This window comes from Ranitomeya variabilis, chromosome 4, assembly GCF_051348905.1.
Source record: "Ranitomeya variabilis isolate aRanVar5 chromosome 4, aRanVar5.hap1, whole genome shotgun sequence".
NCBI lineage: Eukaryota > Metazoa > Chordata > Amphibia > Anura > Dendrobatidae > Ranitomeya > Ranitomeya variabilis.
The window spans coordinates 140,546,282-140,558,410 of record NC_135235.1 but is presented as its reverse complement, the minus strand read 5'-3'; the positions used below and the strand labels follow the sequence as shown (position 1 = coordinate 140,558,410).

The 12,129-nt window shown below is 39.0% G+C and overlaps 1 protein-coding gene across 1 annotated transcript in view; it reads right to left on the bottom strand.

Moving 5' to 3' along the window:
* Positions 1 to 6,582, bottom strand: part of LOC143770063 (steroidogenic acute regulatory protein, mitochondrial-like) — a 34,669-nt gene extending 28,087 nt beyond the window's left edge. Inside the window, exons 1-2 of the mRNA XM_077259305.1 lie at positions 6,485 to 6,582; positions 1,748 to 1,867 (exon numbers count right to left, since the gene is read on the bottom strand). Of these exons, the coding sequence (XP_077115420.1) occupies positions 1,748 to 1,867; positions 6,485 to 6,548 (184 nt within the window). The 5' untranslated portion in view covers positions 6,549 to 6,582. The remainder of the gene's footprint in view (positions 1 to 1,747; positions 1,868 to 6,484) is intronic.
* Between the last annotated feature and the right edge of the window lie 5,547 nt (positions 6,583 to 12,129).

Below are 12,129 nucleotides of genomic sequence, written 5' to 3'. Positions count from 1 at the left end.
TCCAGGCTGTGTAAGGGCTATTTGACCAAGAAAGACAGTGATGGGGTGCTACGCCAGATTACCTGGCCTCCACAGTCACCAGACCTGAACCCATTTGGGATTGGTTTGGGGTGAGCTGGACCGCAGAGTGATGGCAAAATGGCCAACAAGGGCTAAGCATCTCTAGGAACTCTTTCAAGATTGTTGGAAGACCATTCCTGGTGACTACCTCTTAAAGCTCATCAAGAGAATGCCAAGAGTGTGCAAAGCAGTCATCAAAGCAAAAGGTGGCTACTTTGAAGAACCTAGAACATAAGACATAATTTCAGTTGTTTCACACTTTTTTGTTAAGTATATAATTCCACATGTGTTAATTCATAGTTTTGATGCCTTCAGTGTGAATGTACAATTTTCATAGTCATGAAAATACAGAAAAGGTGTGTCCAAACTTTTGGTCTGTACTGTATAAGGTAGACTTGTTGCAAAAGTTTCTGGGAATTTCTCATTCATCTGTAGAAATTCTTACACATGTTCAAAAAAAATATTTTCAATTGCCGAAATGACTGCAAGAAAACTGCCACATGTGAACAAATCCTCAAAAAATGAAAATATTATCTATAGTAAAACCAAACAATGTAAATTACTGGAGCATATATTGTCAATTCCGATTCCTCTTGAACCCTTGATTTGCCTGTTTGGAGTGTGGGATGAGGAGGCCTGGGAACACTATACAGGGATTTTTCTGCGAGAAACACTTTTTTTGGCAAGGAAGTTACTAGCTTTGCGGTGGATGGGGAACTCACCCCCTTCCGTTAGGTCCTGGATTGAGCTGGTGAATGCAGTTGTCCCCTATGAGCGCACTCTTTACCAAAATAGGGGTTGCCCGTGTAAGTTCAACAAAATCTGGGATAAATGGAACGCCTCTCATCTCACTTTGTGACCTGACTAATTGAGGGAAATGTGGTTTACCTGGTCCTTTAATCTGCAAATATTGCGCAATGGGAAGGGGAAAAAATAAAAATTTAAATAAATAATGCATTCAGTTTTTGTTAAGTGGCGGCTTAGTAGTTCTGGAGGCTTAGTTTGGTTGTAGTTTAAGAACCCTATGTTCTGATTGTTTCATAACTTAGCACATATGTTTTCTCTATGTGAAATGATTGGCATATGTATGTTCTGTCTTTTTCAATCCCTGTAAATGTAACCATGCAGACCAATGACAAGGACAAATATGTATGCTGTAATTTTATTTTATGTTTGATAAATAAACGAATAAAAAAAAAAATTACTGGAGCATACACCGGCAATTCTTTTGCCCTCATTTATTGCTCAGTATTTGATTAGCAGTTTTTATGCTTTTTCAGAGCCAAAATAAGGAATGGATTGGAGATAAAGTCTAAATGGTTCCACTACATTTAATGATTGTTTGATACACTCCTCATGGGTGTGCTTTAACAAAAAAAAAAAGATTAAAAATATTAATAACATACTGAGTGTGTGTATATGACACCCACTCAATTCATTCACTATGGGATTACCTGAAAAGGACAACTCAAACACATACTGCCTACCATCGGTATACTGTGAATCAAGTGGTCGTTGCACATGCACAATGTCACTACATTCACATAGGGGACAAAGGGACCCCAAATTTTGTGTTTGGTAGTCTTGTGATTGGTGGTCCCAGAGGACTGAACCTACACATTTATCACCTTTCAAAGGATGGAAAGCCCCTTTAAATATTTCATTATTCAGTCATGGATTAACTTACCTAGTTTTGTGCATAACATTTTCTGCAGAGATACTGGTATATGTGGGAAACCTCTTGGGGTCTTCAAAATAAATTTTGACATTTCTCTTCCAAAAGCACCAACAGCTGGCCGTTGTAAGCCTAGAAGCACACAAGATATTGTAGGTCAGCATTATTAATGATCTTTCATATTGCTGTAATTGCATAGGGGCAAAAAAAAATGGTCAAAGTGACAATTTTCCTAAAATAACCTTAACGTACTGACTTATTAAAGTAAACGTACAGCCTACTTTTAAGAACTAAGGCAACGTTGTGACATTCTAGGTCATTACGCAACCTGTATAGAGAAATAATGATCTCCAGATGGTATAGCCTTCAGGGTTATCATACAGCCATGTCAGCTGAAGAGAAAACATTCAAATCCCTATCCATGGTGCTGACAAAAGTCATGGCTCTAAGTATGGTCGGTGTCTGTCACTGTCACCTTTATAATGATGTATATGCGTGCATGCAACCTGGAGAGGGAAGATATGCAAAGTATCATCCAAAATGTCCCAAGGTAATGAGACAGAAGGAGAACATGCTCTACTCTCTCGATCTAACAATCTAAGACACGCTACAGACTATTTTGTGAGATTTTACTATTTGAAAAAGCTGCAAGAAGATATTTGACATAATATAAGGCATTGCAAGCTGAGAGCATATGGACAGTATGTAGATAAAGTCTGATTTCAAAGATGGTCACTCATTTAGGATATCTTGAGACAAGAGACAAGGTAGGGAAGGCCACCGAGGATACGCACATCAAAGGTACAGTGGCATGAAATTTCTGCAACAAATCTGTCGCATGTGAGTACACCTGATACAGTGGCATGTAAACGTTTAGGCACCCCTGGTCAAAATTACAGTGAACAGTTAAGCAAGTTGAAGATGAAATTATCTCTGAAAGGGCTAAAGTTAAAGATGGCGCATTTCCTTTATATTGATGGCAAAAAAAACCCCATTTTAATATTTTACATTTTAAAATTTACAAAAAGGAAAATGGGCCTATGCAAAAAGTTTGGTACCCTGCATGGTTAGTACGTAACCAGGGGTGCTTAAACTTTTACATACCACTTGGTATCAGGCATCAGGTATACTCACAGATGCGTCAGATTTGTTGCAGAAATTTCTGCAACTGAAAATCTGTTCATACACGGAAATGAGTTTATTGTACAAGACAGTCATCTAATATTAACAATTCTCTTAGAATAATGGGGTTGTCTGGTCTCAGAAGAAAAGTCTGCTGTCATTGTGTGCGACTGCAGCATCATGACAGCGTGCGATGCTCAAAAGGAGGAGAACAAAGCAATACATTGATGTGCACACCTATATATAATAAGAAATATTTTATTGAAAACCCCAAAAGATCAATCCACAACACTGACATTCCAGCATAAATATGCATTTAAAAAATATACACAAAGATAAATATATCCCATACCCTGATATGGGTGATAATACACTGACGAGTAAAGCCCCAAGTATATGAGAAATGTGCAAAATATTAAGCAAGGTGAAAATATGTGCTCATATTCAAGCGCAAACATTAAAACTAGAGGTTGTCCACTACTTTATCATTGATGACCTATCCATTGTCCAACACTTTATCATTGATGATCTATCCGTTGTCCACTATTTTATCAATAATGGCCTATCGGTTGTCCATCACTTTATCATTGATGACCTATCCATTGTCCACTACTTTATCATTGAGGAGGACCTATCCACTGTCCATTACTTTATCAATAATGACCTATCCACTGTCCATCACTTTATCAATAATGACCTATCCATTGTCCATCACTTTAGCAATAATGACCTATCTATTGTCCATCACTTTATCATTGATGACCTATCCATTGTCCACTACTTTGTCATTGAGGACCTATCCACTGTCCATTACTTTATCAATAATGACCTATCCGTTGTCCATCACTTTATCATTGATGACCTATCCATTGTCCACTACTTTATCATTGATGACCTATCTGTTGTCCATTACCTTATCATTGATGACCTATCCGTTGTCCATCACTTTATCATTGATGACCTATTCGTTGTCCACTACTTTATCATTAATGACCTATCCGTTGTCCATCACTTTATCATTGATGACGAATCCATTGTCCACTACTTAATTATTAATGACCTATCCATTGTCCACTACTTTATCATTAATGACCTATCTGTTGTCTATTACTTCTAAAGGATAGGTCATCAATGATAAAGTACCGGACAATGACTTTAATTTAAGAGCTTTTGCTGCTTGAGGTCTCATGTGTGGATCTCCAATGCCCATGTCTAATAGTAAAATATTTAGAATTGAGAGTCCTCAGTGGTTGATTCCTTTTAATGGCCAACTGAAAAGACGGTTTCAGTTAGCCAATAAAAGGTATCAACCACTGAGGACTCTCAATTCTAAATATTTTTCTATCTACTGGCTAACACGGTACCAAGATATATATCTTTCCTGTATCATGTCTAATAGCACAACTTACCTTGTCATTTATGGCAGACAATCTAAGCTCAGTGCAATATTTTTTAAATGCTCAGAAAAACTAACCAACTTTTTTTGTTGGATAGGGCAGCAAAGGTCAGATTCTTATGTAAATGAGACTAATGGGGCTTTGCATACCTGTACCATTACTAATGTTGTGGTATAAGGAAATGTGGTGGCATTTCCGGTATTCTAGGCAGTGCAGTGGCTCGTGTGTTATGGGCCAATTAGTTCACATGCAAATCAGAACATCCTATGTACTCTTGTTTAGAGAACTCAGTCTTAGGGCTCATTCACATGACCATACTTTTGGTCTGACTGCTATCCATAAAAAACGGAGAGCGCTGGGACCAAAGTTACTTAATGGAGCAGTACAGATGAGTGATATTTTTCACTGACTGAATCTGCGTGTACAAATATTTGCAGCATGCATTAGTTTCTTCTGCTAATCAGATGGGACTTGCCCACTTAATTCTATGGGTGCGCAAAAAACCTGGATCTCATACTTTTAGCAACTGATTTTAGCATCTACTATTATTCATTTACAGGACCATTTACAGTACAGTTTCCTATGTTACAGGATTGCAATGTATCCAAAAAGAAAGGGATGCTGCACTGTGGCTTAAACAGGCGACTCATCTGATTTACAGAAGAAATTTGTGCACGCTGTGATTTTTTTTTCACTTGCAGATTCGGTAACTGAAAAAAAAAGTTTGTCTGCACTGCCCCATTGAGTAACATTGGACCGAGTGTGGTTCATTTTTTTTACAGACAGCACTCGGAGCGAAAATACAGGGATTCAGCACTTATACTTCAGTTGATTTTAGCTCTGCTGTTTTGTGGAATAATACGAGCAGATATCAGCCACAGTTCTGGACATAATTGGTGTATTTTGTAATAGATTTCAATGAAAATGAGATAAAATAACCTCTACTAGTAATAACAAATAAAAACATTTTTGGAATTAAAGAAAAAAAAATACGAACTTGAAAGTCACCAGTGTAACTGGGAACAACTTGATCTGTTCATGGTTCCATAAATAACGACTATAAGATAACAGTGCAGTGTCCTTTACCTAGATGCTAAATAATCGGCCGACTCATCATTGCTGTTTCTCCGCTTTAGAGAAATGTTCTCCCTTTTTTAGTGGGTTTTGTATTTGTGCCTTAGTCTCTATACATTTTGCGTCATTTTTTAAGTTTCCTTTCTTTATTAAGTCTTTTATCTTTCCCCAACTGCTTTGCTTATCCAGATATAATAGACGGACTCATGAAGTGAAAGTTTTCGCTTTTGTGCAGTTTTGCAGCTTTTTAAAAGGATGTGTGACTTTCGGTTCTAAAAAGTTGCCAAAAAGAACATTTTTTAATTTTGTACCAAATTCATCAAATACATATGCCATTTTGAAGAATTTGGTGCAATTAAAAAATGTCATCGAATGCCACAGGAGAAAAAATAAAAGTTACTTAAACAAATCACAAATGACGGATTGTGCCCAATATGTTTATTACAATGTGTACCTAGACAAACATTTTACTTAAAGCAGAAAACTGCATATATAGAAGTTACAGTCTCAGCTGCAAGTCTAATGTTCCTTATGTGATACTTTAATAGCCACCATGTAGTCCATTCAGAAGAACTATAAAATACTAATAAATACGTGCAGAACAATATATAAAAATATCGATGCTAAAACAGTCATAGTCCTGTGAGTGTTTTATAATTTAAATCCTATAGATTCATAGTGAAAACCTGATGCTGATTTTTATATAGAGCTGTGACATCAGTTATTTGCCATTTCAATGCGAGTAATAGCTCTTTAGCTGGAATCACATCCTTAAATCCTTATATTTTTTTTATGAATGCAATATGCATCTACGAGTTGAAAAAATAACTAAATAACTAACTGGCGCACCAAAATAAACTATAATAATGAGCTAACTGAATATCGGGGATGCATTTACTGGACATTAAAGGGAGGTTACAATAATTGCTTAAAGATTATAAGGCTAACTAATCTAAAAGACAAGTAGCCTTCTTAAGAAATCAACAATCTGTGGTATCTTACTCCTCGCTGTAAGGGAAAAGGTACTTTAGGTAACTGAAGTGTAATAAGTAGACCTTGTCATTCAAATGACATGATTGAGCCAATGGGAGACATCAAAAAGCATGATAAAATATTGCATGAAATACGGTAACATTGTATAAGCGGTATACTGTACCGGTGAGTTTCCGGAGATGTTGGTGGGAAATTCCACAGCACAGTTTGAGAGTTGCAGGAAGCATGGTGTGATGTATGTGCAGCCCGGCCTCCCTTACTGGAGAGGCTGTACTTACTTCAGTGTCCTATCTTTATAGATATCCTGAAGGACAGCTTCGGATGATAGGCAGCAAGCTTCTAGATAGAAAAGGCAAATGGATGGAGTCCAAGGCCAGAGAAAGCCCGAAGGGAGGGGAAAGGCAGAAGGAGGAAAAAGGAATCAGTCACAAGTTCACAGAGCAAATATCTTTCATCTTTACCATACACATCTGCATATGAAGTGTTATCTGTCTAGAGATTTGCACGAGCTTCCTCCGCGAACGACCTTGAACGAGAGAGACGCACATCTTTTCTTAAATATAATTATTATACTGACATAATTGTGTGGGAAGACTTAAAATGGTCTCCAAGTATCTGGGATCCATCATTATCATAAAGGGATACTATCTAGTAAGTTGGCTGCCACTAACCTTATTCACTTGGCTGTATACTGCCTGCATATAACATAGATCCCAACTATGGAACCAGTGTATAGCAAGTATATATTTATATATGTACAGTAGCTTGCTCTGGGAAGCTATACGTGCCTTAGATTCTCTCCATAGTAATGAAGTTTCAAAATATGAATAGGTTACATGTTCTATGAATAATAATAATAATCACTTGCCAGGTTCCAAATAAGGCACCAACATCATTCATGACCACATAGTATCACCGCATGGTAAATAAATAATACCACTGTACTGCTACTGAAAAAAATATGGTAGGAAAACTATACTGGTGTACAGTGATTTCTGCCATTGAGGTCTGAACGGTTTTATATTAAGTTCACATTGCTGATTAAGAACATGACTTCAGTTTTGTCAGATTGTCTCTAGTTTCTGAGATATTTAATAATTAATTACTGTAAAATTCTGGCTTCGTAAAGTCACTTTTATAGCATTGTAAGCCTACAAATTTAAATACAAAATGATTATATGGAATATTTAATTACCTAAGACACTATTAAAGAGTCAAAAGACCAAAATCTATTGCATTTGTTATCACTCGCAAGTTGCATTTGGGGGAATGCATTATTTTAATGGATGAACTTGTAGCTATGAGTTCACCGTTATAGAAAAATTGCCTTCTTCAATCATCATGCTCTGATTCTCTTCTCCACCCAACTCCTAAGCTATTCATTCTCTCTCCAGAGAGAAGCTGGCTTTTCAGCTTAAATGAGTGCTCAGGTTACAGTCACCATAGAAGTCCATTAGATGGGAAGGGGAGTTTCAGTGAAAAGAAAGCAGCTGCAAAATGAGAGATAGAATCTCACTGTGCTGGATTCACTGCTACACTGCTCTGTACTTTTGTATATTATCTTACGTTACTCTCCGACTCAGTCCTCTTCTGTTAACTTTCCATACTTCTATTGGCAATTGTAGTCTAAGTTTTCTGTGAAGCTAAAAATCTGTCTTTTGCACTCTTTATTTAAATTTAGCAGTAAATTTATAGTGAATGAACAGTTTAGGAGGTGGGAGGAAAAAAAGGATAATGGTAAAATAGATTACAGCAGGATTACAAAGATGTTTTTTATTATATTAACAGCTATTGGTAAATTATTAGTTTTCATTGGACATGTATCACTTATCCAAAGCAGAGGTGATAAATATATGATCGCTTGGGGTCTGAACACTGTGACCTACAATGATTGCAAGAACAGGGGTGCTAAAGTGATTTCTGTGAAAAGAACTATAGTGCAAATTTGTGATGGACGATGTGAAATAAAAGCAAGGAACAATGGGTGCTGCTGGAAAAAGATGGCTCATGGGTAGAGGAATGGTCATTTTATTGAGTCTATGCATTTCAGCACTGTATTGTTGCCTTCATCAGGCTTATGATCTGATTTTAACACCATACAAGATCTTTGGTAACATTGGAAAAAAATCAGTTCCTACAAAAATATATTCGCTAACTGAAGGAATGGACTAAAATTCCTTAGGCACACGGACAGAAGCTGTGTTGAGAAGAGTTGTGTTGAGGTATACTGTGTATATAAATTGATCTTGTTTGATTGATTTTCTGCAAAGCATGTAAGTTTTGCTAGTTAACTTAATTTACAATGTGGATTGAATAATTTTGATTGCAATTGTTCCTAATCGGCAGCTCTGTAATCAGATTGTGGCATACCAATTGCTTGTAATGGCAACTGAGATCCTGTATCTATGCTCATTTGGCTTCCTGTCAGATTTACATGGGAAAAAGTATTGTACAGTATTTTACAAGTTCTGAAACTATAATATGTTCAAGTTCCTAGTGGAATTAGAAAATCAAAGAAATAAAAAAAAGGCAAAAAAGTTCCATAAACATTTTAGAAAACTAAAAAATATACAGGTAAAAAAACCAGTTGGATAATGCATGGCTCTTGCATGGTTAAAAAGATTGTTCACTACTTTTACATTGATGGCCTATCCTTAGGATAGGTTATCAATGTGTGATCGGCCGGGGTCCGGCACCCCTACCGATCAGCTGTGGAGCTGGCCGTCTACTCGTAGTGGCCGCTGCAGAGTAGTACACATCCACCTCCTATACAAATCAATAGGAGGCTGATATGCAGCAACAAGTAAGTACTTCCAGCCGGAGTCTACCACCGCCGCCACCGATAACAGCTGATCAGCAGGGGTGCCGAGTGCTGGACCCCGACTGATCACACATTGATGACTTATCCTTAGGATTGGCCATCAATGTAAAAGTAGTGGACAAACTCTTTAACCATATAAGAGCCATATGTTATTCAACCGTTTTTTTCAGGGGAAACAGAATCAGCCTGTCCATACCCTTATGCTTATACATGAGTTGCCTGCATTGAATTTAAAGGTCTACAAAATATAAAACATTGGATCAAAATGTAGTTACACTTTAAATAAAACACAGAAATCCTGCTAATTTTGTTTTTCGTTACTTTGCCTCCAAAAAAAGAGAGTTTAAAAAATTTGAAAAAATGTATGTACCACTAAATGGAACCAAAGAAAACTACAGCTTAACAAAAAAAGCTCTCACAGAGAAAACAGAAAACATGAAGATGTATGACTGTCAATTCATTTATTGTACATAAGCGATACAATATAAAAAAACTAAACTATATCATCTTTGGTATTGCCAGAATCGTACTGATCCACGTTATAAATTTACTACTTTATGCGGCATAGTGAACAGCATAACATTTAAAATGCAGAAAACAATGACAGAATTGTTGCTTTTCTATTTTTCTCCATAAATGAATAAACATTAGTTAGTGCCACTGACAAATACCATCCTTCAAAAACCAAAACCCATATACAGTTATAGCAAAGGAAAAATAATTGGCTCCTGGAATGTGACAATAAAAAAAAAGAGCAGAAAAAAATTCTTCATCCTAAAGGACAAAAATTGGCCAGTCCTAAAGGGGTTAAAAAGTTGCCTCATTCTGACACTCCATAGGCTAACATTCTAAAAGCCATTTCTGGATCATGAAGAGCGCAGTGTGATCCAGAAGAGTCTGAAGAGCAGAAGCGGAGCATATACACGAATTTAATTGAAAAAATATAGATGGGAGAGATTCAATAATGGAATCAACAGGGATGAAACAACCATAGAGTCTTTGTTTATTTTACTCAGTTATATAGCGCCATAAATTCCACAGCGCCTTACAGACGCCATCATTGCTGTCCTCATTGGGACCTACAATCTAGACTCCCTATCAGTATGTGTTTGGAGTGTGGGAGGAAACCAGAGAAAACCCACACAAACACAGAGAGAACATATAAACTCCTTGCAGATGTCAGGGCCGCCATCAGGGCATTACTGCCCTTACTGCTGTATAGGGCCCGATGAGCAGCTGTACAGAGGGGGGCCCAGAGGTCTGGGGCCCCGCTCTTGTGCTTTTGCTCACTGAGCCCCATCGTGCACTAAAGTGCTGTGGGCTGCGGCACACATGTTGGCACTGGGACCTGAGAGCATTCTCGGAGCTGTAAACGGCCGTCTAACCTAGACAGCTGTGCAGCTCCAGCTCCCTCCACCCTCTGGACATCTGGTCAGATGACGGCGTGTATGTGATGACATCGTCACGTGCGCGCCGACATGTACGAGGACGCTAGAAGCGAAGCTGAAGGGGATCGTCTATGAGGTGAGTATGAAAACCTTTTTTTTTCCCTTAGTTTCTTTGTAAAATTAATTAAATGGTTGAGGGGGGAGGTGCAGGGAGACTGCAACTCTAAAAAGTGATGGAGGGGGACTGCACATGATGAGGTAGGAGGGAGGAGTTCAGAAAAATATACCAGAAAGAAACAGCCTCATCAAGACCAGTCAGATCACAAATGCACCGGAAAGATGCAGCAGATCCCCATTATAAAGGCAGGGGCAGCACACGTGCAAACTACTGATAAAAGCAGACACTCACAAGCCTACCAAATTATGGACGGGGTGGCTGCGTAGTAGATACAATGCACACAAATGAGGATTGAGTACAATGCCAGTCACACAGCTTCATTTGTGTGCATTTTTTCTACTAGACAGCCACTCTCTTCATAATTTGGTAGGCTTGTGAGTGTCTGCCTTTATCAGTAGTTTGTACCTGTGCTACCCCTGCTTTTATAATGGGGGTCTAATGCATCCTGCCTGTGCATTTGTGATCTGACTGGTCTTGGTAAGGCTGTTTCCTTCTGGTATTTTTTTTGTAGTGGGGAGGAGGACTGCACATGATGAAGTGAGTGGGGGGAGGGGGACTGCACATGATGAAGTTGTGGGGAGGGGGACTGCACATGATGAAGTGGGATGGAGGAGACTGCACATGATGAAGTGGTGGCAAGGGGACTGCACCTGATGAAGTGAGAGAGACTGCACATGATCAAGTGAGGGGGACTGCACATGATGAAGTGAGTGGGGGGAGAGGGAGTGCACATGATGATGCGAAGGGAGAAGGGGACTGTACATGATGAAGTGAGTGGGGGAGGGGACTGCACATGATGAAGAGAATGGGGAAGGGGGACTGCACGTGATGAAGTGAGTGGGAGAGGGGGACTTCACGTGATGAAGTGAGTGGGGGACTTCACAAGATGAAGTGGGTGGGGGAGGGAGACTGCACATGATAAAGTGGTGGGGAGGGGGACTGCACGTGATGAAGTGGGGGGATTGCACATGATGAAATGAGGGGGATTGAACATGATGAAGTGAGTGAGGGGAGGGGGAGTGCACATGATGGGGTGAAAGGGGACTCTACATGATGAATTGAGTGGGGGAGGGGACTACACGTGAAAGTGAGGAGGGTAGGGGGACTGCACATGATGAAGTGATGGGGAGGGGGACTGCATATGATTAAAGTAGGGGAGGGGGACTGCACATGATGAAGTGAGTAGGAGGGATGAGACTGCAAATGATGAAGTGAGTGGTGGAGAGGGAGTGCACATGATGAAGTGAAGGGGGAAGGGGACTGTACATGATGAAGTGAGTGGGGGAGGGGACTGAACATGATGACGTGAGTGAGGGAGGGTGACTTCACATGATGAAGTGGTGGGGAGGGGGACTGCATAACTGCATATGGTTAAAGTAGGGGAGTGGGACTGCATATGATTAAGGTAGGGTAGTTAGACT